The sequence below is a fragment of the Symphalangus syndactylus genome, chromosome 3 (assembly GCF_028878055.3).
Source record: "Symphalangus syndactylus isolate Jambi chromosome 3, NHGRI_mSymSyn1-v2.1_pri, whole genome shotgun sequence".
NCBI lineage: Eukaryota > Metazoa > Chordata > Mammalia > Primates > Hylobatidae > Symphalangus > Symphalangus syndactylus.
The window spans coordinates 87,321,132-87,338,659 of record NC_072425.2 but is presented as its reverse complement, the minus strand read 5'-3'; the positions used below and the strand labels follow the sequence as shown (position 1 = coordinate 87,338,659).

The following is a 17,528-nucleotide window of genomic DNA, read 5'->3' as shown; positions in this document are numbered from 1 at the left end:
AAGACTCATCTTTCCATTTGTCTAAGATTCGCCCTAAAGTGTCCTACTGGTTGAGTTGTCATCTCAACACAGAACACTGCTTGGACCTTGGCCAGACAAGGAACAAGAAATAAAACCTGATTCCCTATCCCACCATTGGTTCCCATGATAGAATACTGGTATTCCATTTTAGAGACAGAGACTCACAGAAGTTATTTGATTTACTCCAGGTCATGCAGCCCTTAAGTGGTAAACTCATTCTAAAAAATGTTCTCTTACACCACAGCCAAACTGCATTTTAATAGATTGAAACAGGCATCATACTTCCCCTAATCTCCGAAAGTTATTATTATATCCTCTTCTCAACGTAAAAAAAATTTTTTTGCAAAGATTTCATTCCTATGTACAAATTCACAGCACAATATAATGAGTCAACCATTTGCAGTGTTTGTTCATTAGTCAACATTTAGAGTGTCAGAGCAAGCAGAAGTGATAAGCTGTTCACTTCCCTCAATGGTAACCAGAGATAAAATAAATTTACCGTCAACACCAAAGTCCTAAGTGTTAGGCAATCACAAGTATTTGCATGTACACCTCATAACAGCTGCAGGTAAATGATTTGACAAGGTCAAATTCAACTGAACAACAAAACCACCAATGGACCGAGTTTAAGTTGCTAGACCAGTTGGAAAAAAATACAGGAAGACAACCAACTAGAATGCAAAAGCCCTGGTTTTCAGAATTGTAACTTTAGTAAAGATTTGTTTTGCCTTGTTAGAAATCCTGAATGATATTTTCTCTACAGATAATACAAACAGTACAAAATGAAAAGGATTTTATAAGCAAGAAGTCAATGTCCCATGAACAAAGCAGATGAATACAAAACAGATGAACTGAGTCATAGAAGGTAAGATCTGCCAACTCACTATACAAATTACAGTGACTCAAATGCATGTCTATATCTAATGTCATTTAGTTATATTCATGGTTCTCAGTTTTAGGAAATTTATATGTAAAGTTTAACTTTTAAATTTTGCTTTCCTAAAAAAAGCTGTAAGAAAACTGATAATTATGTATATACACACACAGACACACACACATATACATATTTTAACACCCCCCCTCACTTACAATTTTGGTTTCTTCCACCTTCAACATTACTGTAAGGCTACTAATGCTTTTTGTAGGAAAAAATTTAAATTTATTCTCTTCTGACATTTAAATCATTACCTAAGCAGCATCAGTGTTCATATAGATTGTTAATATAATCTTAATTTATATTTTTCACACTTTATAAATAAATTGGGATTGTTTGTATACCCCATGTTAAAGCTGTGATTTACTATGATATTTCTATAAACTATGTAGCTATATTTTTAAAATAAAAAACATGGCTTACCATAGTTCCTTTATTCAAGGACACCAATAATTTTAAGATATACCATCGATTTAATAATAGCTTTATAGGGAGCAAAACAGTAAGTACTTCTTCAAATGATCACAGCAACTGTAAGATACATCTCAATTTTGAAAGTGTCCAAATGAAAAAAGAGAGACTCTAATCAAGGACATACATTAATTTTCTTATTTAGAGAGAGGATGCAGAAGAAGTGTTAGACTGTATAATATGGAGTCAGCCTTCTTGGGTTCAAATTTGGCTCCTTCTCTTATTGGGGGATCTTAGGCAACTCAACCTATGCCTCATTTTTCTCTTTGGGAAAAGAAGACCATGAGACCATCTGCGACATAAGATTGTTGTTACCAGGTCTAAATGAGTTACTGTTCTTAAAGTACTTCAAACAACATGATATGATAAATGTTATATTAGGATTTGTTAAATATTAATAGTTATCATCATTTTCAGCACCACCACCTACCAGGGCTTATCGAAGCATTTGCTATATTTGGAGGTGAATGATTTCCAATTCAACACCAGTAAAATATTTTGATTCAAAAAAAATTTACTAGCAACTGAATGAGTACTTATATCAAATTTTTAGAGGAAAAGGAGAGAAAAGGTAAAATAATTGTAAAACCATGATGCTGCTTTCTGGAAGGCAAGTTAGAGAAGCACTTTCTAAGCAGGGGTCTCGTGGCACAGGCTTCAGAACATCCACAAGCCCTCTGAAATGAGATGCAAAATTATGTCTGAATGTGCATTTCTTTTGCTGTGCTATCTTTTGATTCTTAAAAAGGCCTGATCCCCCCACCCAAAACAAAAACAATTAAGAGTAATTCCATGCAGGTAATCATAGTGCATTAAAAGGTAAACATACCAAAATTTAATTTCATTAAAAGATATTGTGTATTCTCAATGATTTTATTCTATTGTAAATAGGTCCAGTTACTTTGACAGGTATGTGTACTTCCAACTTCCTAATTTCAAGTTGCTTAAATATCAAGCATGTTACCATCAGAAACATAAATCCTGGGTTACAAGGAACTCATTCTATCTCTTCCAGTTTTCCATACCGGCCAGAAAAGGAGCTTGCATGCCTTATAAATCTCCAAGTAGATGTGTACTATGGAGCTGAGAAAACAATGACTTCTAGGATGAGTCATCCCAAACCTTCATGTTTCTTGTCCAATGGCTGGTATTGCTGGGAGATGACTGACAGCTACTCTGCTCAAGCCATGGCCAAAGCTTGTGAGTAAAGACTGATCCCTTCTCATGAAGATAGACGGTACATTGGTGGTTACCAGAGGCCAGGAAGGGTAGTGGAGAGGAGGGGATGAAGAGAGTTTGATTAACAGGTACAAATATACACTTAGATATAACTGATGGATTGGGTACGGTGGCCCATGCCTGTAATCCCAACACTTTTGGAGGGCGAGGCATGCGGATCATGTGAGGCCAGGAGTTCGAGACCAGCCTGGCCAACATGGCAAAACCCCATCTCTACTAAAAATACAAAAATTAGCCAGGTGTGGTGGCACATGCCTGTAATCCCAGCTACTTCGGAGGGAGGCTGAGGCACAAGAATCGCTTGAACCCAGAGGTGGACGTTGCATGAGCCAAAATGGTGCCACCTTACTCCAGGCTGGGTGAAAGAGCAAGACTCTGTCTCAAAAAAATAAATAAATAAAAAGTAATAAGACCCAGTGTTCCACAGATCAGTAGGGGCCAGGAGCAGTGGCTCACACCTGTAATCCCAGCACTTTGGGAGGCTGAGGCAGGCAGATCACTTGAGGTCAGGAGTTCAAGACCAGCCTGGCCAACATGGTGAAACCCCGTCTCTACTAAAAATACAAAAACTAACCAGGCATGGTAGTGGATGCCTGTAATCTCAGCTACTCAGGAGGCTGAGGCAGGAGAACCACTTGAACCCAAGAGGTAGAGGTTGCAGTGAGCTGAGATCCCACCAATACATTCCAACCTGGGCAATAGAGTGAGACTCCATCCAAAAAAAAAATAGGGTGACTATAATTTAACATTAATTGATTGTGCATTTCATTTCAAAGTAGCTTCAAGAGAATAATTTAAATGTTCCTAGTATAAAAAAAAAGAAAAATATTTAAGGTGATCGATATCCCAACTACCCTTGATTACATGTATCAAATTATCACATGTACCCTGAAAATATGTATCAATAAAAATAAATAAATGACTGATCCTGGAAGCCATTACTGAAGAGAGTGGAAAGAGAATGAGGTGCGCTTTACACTAAGACTTGAAATGTTTCCTGCATCCGTTGTTTCAATATACCATATGTTGTTATCCTTTCAAAGTTTTAGACAGGATATTGCAGACAGGCTATAGTCTTTGAAATCAGGTAGTTCTGGGCTCCATTCTTTCTCTGCTATTTCCTAGATGGTTAGCCATGGGAAAGCTTGTAACCTCTCTGGATTGTAATTTCCTCATAGGTGAAAATACCTCTTCTCTTCAGGGGACTATGGAGGTTTCAATCTGAAGAAGACCTACCACAGTGGCATCTGTCGATTTTCCCTTGTCTATACTCATTAATGAATGATTTATCATAATAATGATTTGCCACAACAAATTAAGTCATTGATTTTAACTATTTTATCTTCATATAAAATCTTATGATCTCTCAAAAAGTACTTCCAGATCATATATCATTACTGGAATTATCTATACTCCTAACAAAGATTGTTATGCAGTATTGAGGCAAAAAAATCACAAGTGCTCAAAGTCACTACCAATGACTTATTTCCTACCTTTCCAGCTATTGCTAGCTACACAAGTTGCCAATTACTGCCACATCAATTTAGGAGAAAGTGCAAGTATGAAATGAAGCCTATTTGTTATGGTATCAGTATTTAGACACCACCTAAAATACTCACTATATGTTAGGATATCATGTGCTTTTAAAAAATAGAATCCAACATCGCATATGAAAGCAAAAATGTTTGTGTCTAGATTTCTATAAATATGTCCATGAAAGTCCTTTTGCCTAGAGTAAGCATCCTGCCAGGGACACAACTATTTAAGTTCCAATGTACCCAACACTTTATATTATCTCTATTCATGGAAAAACCTGATCCACTGTGTATGTCATTACAGAGGAAGAAACTGAGGCTCAGAATGCTCAGAGAATAACTCATGCAAAGATAACAAGTGATAGCACTGGGATTCAAACCCACTCTGAAGCCACAGCCTGTGTCTTTTCCTGGGATCTAATTATGTCACCAAAGTGTGGGGGTTGGGAGGGAAAGGAAGAAATAAATTAAAAAAATATTAACTTGCCATTGAGTTCCTTTGCTAGAATTCACATGAAATTAAATGAATCTACAGTTTCTTTTCCTTTTTCCCAAATAAATATTTTTGAAATCGGCATCCACAGAGCTTTATTTTATCTGTAGCCATAGCTAACATAGTTTTACACCAAGGATCAGGATAGTAGTTTGTCAGCAAGCAGAGGCAGCGAAGTCAATATTTCTCAAATAAGTTCAGTATGTGTCCCTCATATCTGATCTGACTCACCCTTCCTGGCAGATGCATGCCTCTGTTAATGGCCTTACCTTCTGGCTGCCATAAGCAGATGAGAACAAAGTAAGTTGGGTGAATTCACAAGGTTTTTGGATTGACCTTGATCAAGTGAGCATGGCTGATTTTGCTTATGACACATGGATGCTGTTTTGTTTTGTATTTTATTTTATTTTATTTTACTTTATTTTATTTTTTTTTTTGTAGAGACATGGTCTTGCTTTGTTGCCCAGGCTGATCTTGAGCTATTTTTAATTTAAGTAAATATTAGTTACCTTTCACCTATAACCACAATGCTTCTCCCCACTTCCTCTAAACCCAATATGTCAATAATAAGCTTCTGTGTGCTCAAATAAAAGTTAAAAGTCTGACATTATTAATGGCATTTATTTACCTCTCCCAGAGTGGTAAGATAATATCAGCAGGTACTATAAGGCTATCATAGTTTAGAGTAAATAGACCCTTTGCCCTCTCAATGCATTTGAGGAAAACTAAAGTTAATTCAGAGCATGGACTTGGCTCTACGGAAACAGGATACCTAGATGCAAACCTCCCTTCTGGCACACACTCTGTAACCTTGGGCAAATTACACCTGTGTTTCAGTTTCTTCATCTGTAGAATGCAAATAGCAGCATCTAACTCATACGCTTGTAGTGAGAGTTGAAGTTTATATCAGAATATGCAGGGTACATAATTAAGTGCTATGATGTTAGCCATTGATTTCAATTTAAATACAAAGAATAAATGACATGCTTTGCCTGTAAAATAGGTTCCTAAAATGGCGATACATTGGGCATACTGGTATATAATTTGGATCGGTTTCTATTTCTCAATCAATAAAGTCAAGTTTCTAGCAGCAGAGGGTATTGAGTCAGAGATAAAGCACTCCAGCTTGGACAAAGGGAAAGGGATACTTTGTTCCTTTTTGAGAGGGAATCATCTGGGCAAAGAAAAAGAGAGAACCTCATTCAGAGGGCTACCAGCTGTTCTTCCCAGTTTCTCAATTTTGAAGAGCACAGGCCATACGAACCCTGGCTAGTGAAGGGTGGTTAAAGAGAATTAGGCCCTTCTGATGGCCAATCCAAAAGCTGGGAATCACTGAAGGTCTTTGGTGAGCAATTTGGCACAACTGGTGAATCATTCTGGCTGCTGTAAATGAAACAGATATCAAGACATTGAAGACAGTGGCAGAGGCTGCAGAAAACATCACAGCAGCCAAAGCCCAAAATAAGTCAGTCCCAGCATTTTGACAGTATATATAGAAAAAGGGAATAGCTGTTATCAGTTCTTTTATTAGGGGGAAAATATCAGTCTTAGAAACAACCTGATGAGAAAGATTTAAAAGGAAACAAAAAAGTAAGGTAGGAGGCTTAAGACCAAGGGAAAAATAATGCAACCACTAAGAGAGGTAAAAGATGGGGAAATGAACGCTTATCAGTTTAAAAAAAAAAAAAATTCAACAATGCTCCTTGGGAAAATGGCTGATTTCAGGGTTTCAGGTCAGGAGCAGCAGAGTATGGACAAGATACACTTAGAATATCTTGTGCCAGAAAAGTAAGAAAGGTATTTGAGTTTACTGGCCATTTAAAAAGTATACAGGAGACAAAGATAAACCAAGCACCAAAAAGGATATTGACTGAAGTGACAGAAACAAATACATTAAGATTCATACGTTCTTAATAACACTTAAAAAAAAAAACTCACTGGTTCTCACTGGAGGTTGTTAAAGCACCAAATCATTACTCTGATAGTTGATAAAAGGAAAAAATTAAGACTTTTCCCTGTCTATCCTACACATTGTGAATTTCAAGAGACCTAAATAATTTATGAGGGAAAGTTCTTTATAGACCGAATTCCAATTAATAAATGCAAGAAGAATGATGGATTTAGACCGTCACCATTTTGCAACCCCCTAATGAAAAGGATCTAGGCTACAACAATCTGTGATACTAAAATCATTAAGTAGAAGGCAGACAGCTAAGTGACACTACCTAAACTCACGAATCAATCTTTCCATCTCAAAAAGAGAGATATCCAGACATTATGTGTCTCATGATGTGATGCAATAGATTTTACACAGCATCATCAATGAAGGTTACTTGTCTTTGAACCTGAATCTAATCAAACCTCTACATCTAACTGCCAGATCACAGGAAACAGAGAATAGAGGAACAAGCTAAACATCACCACAAGGAATCAGTCCAGACAGTATGATGTTCTATAGCACAAATGAACCACTCTCTTCTGCAAATCACTGGCATGAAAAAAGGGAGGGGAAGCTGTTATAAAATAAAATAGATTTAAAATCCTAACAACTAAATACAATATGTGGACCTCGTTTAGCTCCTGTTTCCAACAATCATAAGTAAAAAGACAACTTTGAGAAAATTTGAATATGGAAATTATATTTTTAAATTATCAATATTTTAGGTGTGAAAAAGGCAAAGTTTTGCTGTTGTTTTTAATGTCCTTATCAGGACCATAAACTGAAAAATTTGTGAGTAAGACAACATGATGTATAGAATTTTGTTTTAAAATGCACTAGCCCCTACAAAAGTGTAGGGAGGGGGAAAATAAATGAAACAAGACTGGCAAAATGCTAATAACTGTTGAAGCATAAGTGTTCATTATACCATTCTCTCATAATCTCTGTTATAGAATTAAAAAAATTAAAGGGTTTTGTCAGGAACTCAGGTTGTGCATTACTTTGCTACTGATTTTTAAGAGGTAGTTAGGGCCCTCCCACAATGTACAACTTAGTCTTTCCCTCATTTGTCTTAAAGAAGTGCAAAGAGTCTTAACCAGTATGCATGCTGAATTCAACACAACTAGAAGTGACTGAACGGAGGAACCAAGGAACTCAGGCATATTAACCAAATGACAGTTTGATTTTTTCCTAGTAACAGATAGCCTACAACATAGTGAGATCCTCAGTCTCTAAAAGAAATTGGAAAAAAAAATTAGCCAGGCATGGTGGTGTGTGCCTGTATCCCAGCTCCTCAGGAGGCTGAGGTGGGAGGACTGCTTGAGCCCAGAAGGTCGAGGGTACAGTGAGCTGTGATCACACCACTGCACTCCAGCCTAGGTGACAGAGCAAAACCCTGTCTCAGGAAAAAAAAAAAAAAAAAAAAGCCTATAATGCACCTGGGTTGAGCAACACAACCCACAAAGAACTTTGTTAATGTCAGTTGATGTCAGATTGTCCAGGTTTGTGGGAGCTCAGGGCAGCATGGATAAGGACCGCACATATTCCTAAATCAGATCTTGGTCAATATAGGAGATGAAAACTCAACCAACTTATGTAACGCACAAAACTGTGTCTTTACTAGTGGTAATGGATTTCTGTTAACTTATCCCTGAAGTCACACAGCCCCAGTCTGGAGGTACGGCCCATGAGACACAAAGCTGAAGGTCTACAAAAAGATCCAAGCCATGATTTGTTTGCATTAGCATCACTGCCCAATCCAAGGTGGTTAACCAGACAATCCCAGATGCTAACAAGTCACCAACCAACCAGTCTGATACATATTCTACTTGTATCGCTCTTTCTTTCAAAACCCCTGTGTTTTGAACTGTTAAGTGTATGCCCCCCACAAAATTCTTATGTTGAAGCCCTAACCCTGAATGTGACATTATTTGGAGATGAGGTCTTTGAGAATTATTTAGGGTTAGACTAGGTCATGATGGTGGGGCCCTCATGATGGGATTAGTGGCCTTATGAGAAGAGGGAGCCCTCTCTTCCTCTGCATTTACCAAGGGAAGGCCATGAGAGGATATACGAGAAAGTGGTCATCTGCAGGCCGGGAAGAGAGCCCTCACCAGAAACCTAATCGGCCTACACATTGATCTCAGGCTTCCCAGCATCCTGAACTGTGAGAAAATAAATTCCTCTTGTTTAAACCACCCAGTCTATGGTATTTTGTTATGACAGCCTGAGCTACCTAAGACAAGTTCATATTTCACTTGTTTTTCTCCTTCTTTCAACCCCCTTCCTACTCTTTTGATGGGGAAGATTCCAAAATCACAAAGGTGGTTCCAAGGCAGAAGAAAGGGTAAATAAACAGTCAAATAAAGTCAAAAAGTATGGGTTTCCAACATTGGAAAAACGGACAATCTTTCTTCAATAAAAACTGGCCATGAACTTACGAAATGTGTTTGGGAAGTCCCAAAAAGAAATAATACAGTATTAGAATCAAAGAGGGTTAATAAAGCATACATTATTTGAGGTAACCACATTCAGAGTAATTAAAAAATAAAACTAAATAGGTATATTGACAAGGTACACAACACCATCCCATACAGCAAGAAACATGAGTATGAATGCAAATAAATACTATAGATCTATTTAAACAGAAACCCTCAGCAATTCTTGTCACAGACTGCCTGGCGGCCCTCATGTCTTCAGTATTCTGTGCCATGAAAAAGTAACCGTCAAGGATAATAGAAACATAATTTGACCTACTTTTCCCTAGATTCCTGCAAAGTCTATAACTCCAGTTCTTGTTTATTTCGACACCACATCTTGGGGACACATTTCCTCACTTACTTTGCAGGCAATCCTAAATGCCACACATGTTAAGGCCATTTGTGGGCAATTCCTAAACTCTCTGGGTCACCGACTTTAAGATGTCCCATCACACCCACAGAATCTTCAGAACATCTTCTGAGATGGACCTGGGATGGACCATTTTCCACCTGAGATGGAAAATGCCTAGGAAAAGAGAGATGCAGCCTCGAGAAGCTGAAGACCTACATCAGTTCAGACCCTTCCCTACCCAAAGGAGGGAGCATCAAAACAAGTGGTTATCCCTCACTCTCAAGTTTACACAAACCCATCTCTGAAAGTGCTGTAAGTCTCCCAGTAAGGTCTCGTCTTAAGTCAGACAAGACTGCATTTTAAAAATTACAGCCAAACAGGAAAGAAAAACCACATTGATGCAGCTTCTCATTAAAGACCACTTAATAATAAATTTTTAAAAGATGAGTAGAACCCACCAAAGGTGCCGCCAAACCCTGGTGAGCAGGGAAATCTGAGTAAGTCAGCTCTGTGTCCTGAGGCCCTGGCGGGGCCTCCTAGGTGGCTTCTTAAAGATCCCGGGAGACAATCAGCAGACCTTCCTGCTTCTCTTAAAAATACAAAACATGCCTGACCTGCTCAGGTCATTAGATGCACTTAGAACTCAATGAGGGACACTCCTTCACCAGGAAATCATATCTGAACACACCATCAGGAAGTCAATATTGAAGGTTCTTGGGGGCGTGCACCCTCCTGCTCAAGAGGGTGTCCAGGAGTATTAAGTGCTGGAGACACCGGAACCCAGGAACTGGAAGCTCACCCAACAGCTTCCGACTCCTGGGTCTCCCCCTCGGCGGTGGGGACCACCAAAACCAGTCTCAATGCCCAGAGCTTGCAACAGGACCTCCAAAAAAAAGCACACACGTCGCATGCGTCCTGCAAACAGGGATGCCGCTCGTGGGGCCTGAAGGTTGCGGTTGGGACAGGGCTGGCTGGCTGTTGGACGCTGGACACCTGCAGCTTCCCCTCCCAGAAGAGGCAAACAGCTCGTCTTCCGCTGATGCCCGGTCCCGCAGCCTGAATCCCGGGGCCCTGGGGTTAAGTCAGGTGCACCTTGGGGGGGTGGGGAGCCGGGGAAAGCCGTCGCTCAAGGGGTGGCACCTCAAAACCCGCCGTCCCGGGCCCCTCTTCAGCCGAGTACGGCAGAAGGGCGTCCCTTCTGCCACCTCCCCAACTTCCAGACGCCCCCCTCTGCGGCCCGGGGGGTGGGCGCCGGCTACACGTGCGCGCCGCCCGTGCCCACTCGGACAGGGCCGGGCCACTCACCCGGCCCCCAGCGGCGCTCCGCTTCCTCCGCAGCGTGAGCCCGCTCCGCAGCAGCGCGGGCAGGTCCCTCAGCCGCGGCCGCAGCGACGCCGGCGGCTGCTCACGCTCGGGCTCCCGGGCGCTGGGGCTGCGGCGCAGGGGGCCGTCTGCCGCCACCACCGCCGCCGCGGCGGCCAGGGCCGGGCTCTCGCACGGCGGCTGCATCTTGACGGAGCCCACGGCCATCCTCATGCCCTGACGGCGCTGCGGCGCCTGGGGCTCCTCTCCACCGCGCTCGCCTCCGCGCGCCGTCCGCGCCTTCGCCAGGAAGCGAGAGGGCGCGACTGCGGCTCGGGCGCAGGGCGCGCTGCCAGTCGCTGCCCATTGGCGCGCGCCGCAGCCCCCGCGAGGCTCAGCCCAGCGCACCTCCCCTCCCCTCCTCTCTCCTCCCCTCCCCGCCCAGGTGCGCCGGCCCCGCCCCGCCCCGCCCCGCCCCGCGCTTTCGCCTGCGAACGCTGCCTGGGACCTGTCCCCCTCGGATCTCCCACTCGGGACCCTGGAGGAAGAGGGCACCTTGGGCACCGGCTCATCCACAGGTGCAGAATTCCCAGAATCTCCGGCAAACCCGCTCTTCTGCCCTCTCCCCCTGTCCCCCTACCCCTTAGGCTGAAAAGTCCTGCTTCACTTCTTCGAATAGCCAGGGGTGGACTTGGACTTCAACCAAGTGTGCTGGAGAGTCGTCCGCCCTCCCGCGCCTTTTGCACAGCCTGGCCCCTCATCGTAATCTTTACTCCTAGTAAAGGTTTTGGCCAAGGAACTTCAAAATAGGCACGCTACAAGGCAAACACCATGAGGCAGAATTGCTTTGTGCCGACCCTTCTTGGCACACCCATCCTTAAAGGACGAAGGGAGAAAACTTTTGTTGGTTATGATAGGTGTTGAGCAGAGTAGCTGCAAGTCTGGTGACCTGAAGGTGAATCTCTGTTAGCATGTCAGAACCTGACCTTCCCTGAAAGCCCGCTGCTGTGATGAATGTGCTTGGTGAACTGTAAAGGCCTGCCGTGGTGTGAATCATTGTTTACACCCTTCCAGGAGGCAGGAATTCTGGATCATTGAGAGTGAAACTATTCCAGCAGTGCCTTAAACGCCAGGGAGTGTGAATGTTCACATCCCAGCTCAATCTGTCTTCAACAAGGGCCAGCCAGGGTTTTCACTTCTCATCAGTGGGGCGCTGGGATCCGCATCTTTGTCTAAGACTTACAAAAGTTGAATAAGCTTATTCACATTTTTAAAAAATGACAAGAATCGTAGGAGGTCAGGGTCCAGAGTTGGTTTTCCATTGTGCCCTCAGCCACTCACATGGTAGGTGCTTGGCAAATATGTATCAAAACATGCCATGTAACAAAAAAGGAGGAAAGAACTGTGACCTCTGCCCTTAAGGAAGGTAAGATTTAACCTAGGAGTAGATAAACATCCAGAAAAACAAAGATATTGCACTTGTACTCTTGCTAATTGCCAAGTAAGTGTAGGTAAGACCACTTCAGGCCACAGGAGAGAGAAATGCTTCTGGCCTGGGATGGGCAAAGCTAAATCTACCAAAGGAAGGAAGTTTAAACTGCACCTTAAGGGTGAGCGGGGAAGATTCAACCAGGCAGAAGGAGGGTAGGTGTCCTCCAAGTAAGGAAGAAAGACATGAGGCCGGGCGCGGTGGCTCACGCCTGTAATCCCAGCACGTTGGGAGGCCGAGGTGGGCGGATAACGAGGTCAGGAGATCGAGACCATCCTGGCTAACACGGTGAAACCCCGTCTCTACTAAAAATACAAAAATTATCTGGGCATGGTGGCGGGCGCCTGTAGTTCCAGCTACTTGGGAGGCTGAGGCAAGAGAATGGCGTGAACCCAGGAGGCGGAGCTTGCAGTGAGCCGAGATTGCACCACTGCACAACAGAGTGAGACTCCGTCTCAAAAAAGAAAAAAAAAGAGAGAGAAAGACATGAGAAAAACACAAAGGTGGTATCACACAGAACTCACTGGGCACTTAAAATATGTCATGCTAGTGAAGGGAAAGATGACATAATGAAGAAGTGAGAGAAAATACCAGAATGGATGCTAGTAACACACTGCAGAAGGCCTTAAACCCTGTCACTTTAAGCTGTGTGTGTTAACTGGAAAGGACTATATAATAGGACTCCATAGTCCATTACAGTTTCCAAATACCTATCACATACATTTATCCAAGGCTGAAATTGCATTTGTATGTTACCATGTCAGACTCTATCCGTTTTTACAGTGTTAAGATATTGCAGCTCCAGTTGGTAATTGGTCATTGTCTTGAGCCCCAGAGTGCCACTCACCCCCATACCTCCAACTTCCCCATGACATACAACTAAAGGGTGAACACCTGGCCCACTAGAAGCCCTCCAGGACACTCAGATTAGTGGGTGCTTGTGCCCTATCACCCCTGATGACAAAATTGAATCATACCATGAACTTACTCTACTCCAAAATAGAACACGTGTTCCGTCTCCTGGTCCAGGTTCCTGGTCTTCAAACCCCTTCACACAGTTGCTCAATGCAAGGCCAACATTCCTTAGATTTTATGGGACAGACCAAGTGTCTAAAGTTCAAGAAGGGCCTTTGGAAAATTGGTTTAGGTTAAGGTGATAAATGACAAATGCCATTTAGCCTCAGGATAAAAACAGGCAAACAACAAGGAATAGTAGGATGTGTACACAGAAGAGCCACGTCACTGTTTAACTCAAATCAGGCAACCTTTACACTCGCTGTGCCCTGTCTGGAATGAGAGTCCTCTGCAATGCTGTCCAACAGAACGTTCTACAATGATGCACATTTTCTGTTATCCATTTTGCAGCTACTAGCCACATGTGACTGCTGAGCACTTGAAACATGGCTAGGGTGACTGAGGAACTGAATTTTTAACTTTGTTTAATTTTAATTCATATAAATTTAGATAGCAGCATATGGCTAGTGGCTACCATTGTTGGATAGTGCAGTTCTAGAAATCCACATTTCTCTCAGTCAATGTCTTCAGTTTTTAAATTCAAATATCACCATTTCAGTGAGGACTTCCATGACCGTGTGATTTTAAATTGCAGTCTTTCCTATCCATTCCTTTCTTCATCCCCTTCCCAATGCCCCACAGAGCTTACCACCATCCATATTCTATATATTTTACTTATTTATTTTGCCTATTGTCTGCCTCCCTACAACTAAAATGTATATGACATAAGGACAGGGCTTCTTTTCTCTTTTGTTCAGTATCTAGAACACATGAGTTGAATAATTGAATTATTTCATATATGAGAACTAAGTTTTTCAAACAGCTTTATCTGGATTTCTATACAAAATCTGATTTTGCATGATGAAAGCTTATAAAAATGTAAATCATATAAAAATACATTAGAATGAATAAGATCTACTGTTGGTAGCACAATAGGGTGACTATAGTTAAAAATAATTTACTGTATATTTTTAAATAACTAAAGGAGTGGAATTGGAATGTTCCTAACATAAAGAAATGACAAATGCTTCAGGTGATGGATAGCCCAATTACCCTGATTTGCTCATTACATATTCTATGCCTGTATCAAAACATCGCATGTATCCCATAAATATGTACAACTATGATTTACCTATAATAATAATAATTTTTTTTTGAGATGGAATCTCACTCTGTCACCAGACTGGAGTGTAGTGGCATGACCTTGGCTCACTGCAACCCTCTGCCTCCTGGGTTCAAGCAATTCTCGTGCCTCAGCCTCCTGGGTAGCTGGGATTACAGGCACGCACCACCACACCCAGCTAACTTTTGTATTTTTAGTAGAGATGGGGTTTCACCATATTGGCCAGGATGGTCTCAATCTCCTGACCTCATGATCCACCCTCTTTGGCCTCCCAAAGTGCTGAGATTACAGGTGTGAGCCACTGTGCCTGACCAAAAAAATTTTTTTAATGTAAATCATATTTGTGTCAACCACACAAGTCAACGAGACCACTTGCCAGCCACTTGCAATTTTTCCTAGAGGATGGAGTACCAGAGCTGAATTTTACTTAAGAGAATGAGATCATCAAAGTCAAAGTGTGTGTAAAGACCCATGGTGAGAAAACAGAAATTTTAAGGGCTATTGGCAGGATAGGGAAATTGGAGAACAGGAAGATAGCTCTGACAATGAGCTAGCTACAAAGTGATGAGGGCCTGAATTCATTGTGGCAATGGAAACAGAAATGAGGGGTTAGATGTTAGACAGTACAAAAGAAGGCTCCTTGGGCATAGGAGCAGTAGAAAAATACTTCAGATGGCGTTGTGGATTGTATTGTCCAAAGATGGACAGTTCAGCATCTCCTATCTTCCAAGCTCTTCTGCAGTGTGATCTTGCCACTCCCCCATAAAGAGATGGAGTTTCTTTCTCTGTCTCTTTGAATTTGAGCAGACTTTGTGATATAGAAGTTAAGAAGAAATCACTTAGGCAAATAGTAAGGGTATGGGAGTCCTTGGAAAGACTTTCCTTTATAATGAAAAGCAGTACCAAATCATTTTCTAACAAAAAGCAGCCTGTAAAGTCAAGCTGCAGATATAGACAAGCAAGCTGGGAGCTTGCACAGGTGAATGCCAGCAGGAACTAGGTTCTAAACATATTCAAGACGGTGGCTCCATCTTCCCTTTTCTCCTAGCCATGTGTACAGTGAGGAGCAGACAAGATGGTGCAGGCCAAAGGGAGAATTCATTTGCATAATAAGATTAGCATGGGGCGACCAGTCTTCCCCACATGCTATTGTAAAGAAAAAACAGTGTATCCCATTCCTTTAAAAGCCAGGGTAAATTTCTGTCTACCCAGCCAAGGCATATTCTACTTATGTGGATCTTCACCCCATATCTGCCTCTCAGACAGTTTGCAAGAAATAACAAAATCTATTCTTACTTTACAATCCCAAATAGACTCTTTAGCAGCAGTGACTCTCCAAAACCGCCGAGGCCTAGACCTCCTCACTGCTGAGAAAGGAGGACTCTGCACCTTCTTACGGGAAGAGTGATGTTTTTACACTAACCAGTTGGAGATAGTACGAGATGCTGCCCGGCATTTACAGGAAAAGGCTTCTGAAATCAGACAACACCTTTCAAATTCTTATACCAACCTCTGGAGTTGGGCAACATGGCTTCTCCCCTTTCTAGGTCCCATGGCAGCCATCTTGCTGTTACTCGCCTTTGGGCCCTGTATTTTTAACCTTCTTGTCAAATTTGTTTCCTCTAGAATTGAGGCCATCAAGCTACAGATGGTCTTACAAATGGAACCCCAAATGAGTTCAACTAACAACTTCTACCGAGGACCCCTGGACCGACCCGCTGGCACTTCCCCTGGCCTAGAGAATTCCTCTCTGAAGGACACTACAACTGCAGGGCCCCTTCTTCTCCCCTATCCAGCAGGAAGTAGCTAGAGTGGTCATCGGCCAAATTCCCAACAGCAGTTGGGTGTCCTGTTTAGAGGGGGGATTGAGAGGTGACAGAGTGCTGGCAGTCCTCACAGCCCTCGCTTGCTCTTGGTGCCTCCTCTGCCTGGGCTCCCACTTTGGCGGCACTTGAGGAGCCCTTCAGCCCACTGCTGCACTGTGGGAGCCCCTTTCTGGGCTGGCCAAGGTGGGAGCCGGCTCCCTCAGCTTGCAGGGAGGTGTGGAGGGAGAGGCGCGAGCAGGAACTGGGGCTGCCCATGGTGCTGCCCACGGTGCTTGCGGGCCAGCTGGAGTTCTGGGTGGGCATGGGCTTGGCAGGCCCTGCACTTGTAGCAGCTGGCCGGCCCTGCCGGCCCCGGGCAATGAGGGACTTAGCACCCGGGCCAGCGCCTGCGGAGGGTGGACTGGGTCCCCCAGCAGTGCCAGCCCACCAGTGCTGTGCTTGATTTCTCACCGGGCCTTAGCTGCCTTCCTGCAGGGCAAGGCTCGGGACCTGCAGCCCGCCATGCCTGAGCCTCCCACCCCCTCCATGGGCTCTTGTGTGGCCTGAGTCTCCCCGACGAGCACCACCCCCTGCTCCATGGTGCCCAGTCCCATCGACCACCCAAGGTCTGAGGAGTGCGAGCGCACGGCGCAGGACTGGCAGGCAGCTCCACCTGCAGCCCCGGTGCAGGATCCACTGGGTGAAGCCAGCTGGGCTCCTGAGTCTGGTGGAGATGTGGAGAACCTTTATGTCTAGCTCAGAGATAGTAAATACACCAATCAGCACCCTGTGTCTAGCTCAGGGTCTGTGAATGCACCAATGGACACTCTGTATCTAGCTACTCTGGTGGGGCCTTGGAGAACCTTTATGTCTAGCTCAAGGATTGTAAATACACCAATCGGCACTCTGTATCTAGCTCAAGGATTGTAAACACACCAATCAGTACCCTGTGTCTAGCTCAGGGTTTGTGAGTGCACCAATCGACACTGTATCTAGCTGCTCTGGTGGGGCCTTGGAGAACCTTTGTGTCGATAACTCTGTATCTAACTGATCTGATGGGGACATGGAGAACCTTTATGTCTAGCTCAGGGATTGTAAATGCACCAATCAGCGTCCTGTCAAAACAGACCACTCGGCTCTACCAATCAGCAGGATGTGGGTGGGGCCAGATAAGAGAATAAAAGCAGGCTGCCCGAGCCAGCAGTGGCAACCCGCTTGGGTCCCCTTCCACACTGTGGAAGCTTTCTTTCACTCTTTGCAATAAATCTTGCTACTGCTCACTCTTTGGGTCCACACTGCTTTTATGAGCTGTAACACTCACCACAAAGGTC

The 17,528-nt window shown here is 43.4% G+C and overlaps 1 protein-coding gene across 11 annotated transcripts in view; it reads right to left on the bottom strand.

Annotated features, from left to right (window-relative positions):
• The window catches only part of RAPGEF5 (Rap guanine nucleotide exchange factor 5), a 254,427-nt gene extending 243,308 nt beyond the window's left edge, over positions 1 to 11,119 (bottom strand). For all 11 annotated transcript variants that reach the window (XR_010120057.1, XR_010120056.1, XR_010120059.1 and 8 more), the window contains exon 1: positions 10,770 to 11,119. Coding sequence is in view for 3 of the 11 variants with exons in the window: in XM_063636307.1 (XP_063492377.1) it covers positions 10,770 to 11,000 (231 nt within the window). In the remaining 8 variants the exon portion in view is untranslated. The remainder of the gene's footprint in view (positions 1 to 10,769) is intronic.
• Between the last annotated feature and the right edge of the window lie 6,409 nt (positions 11,120 to 17,528).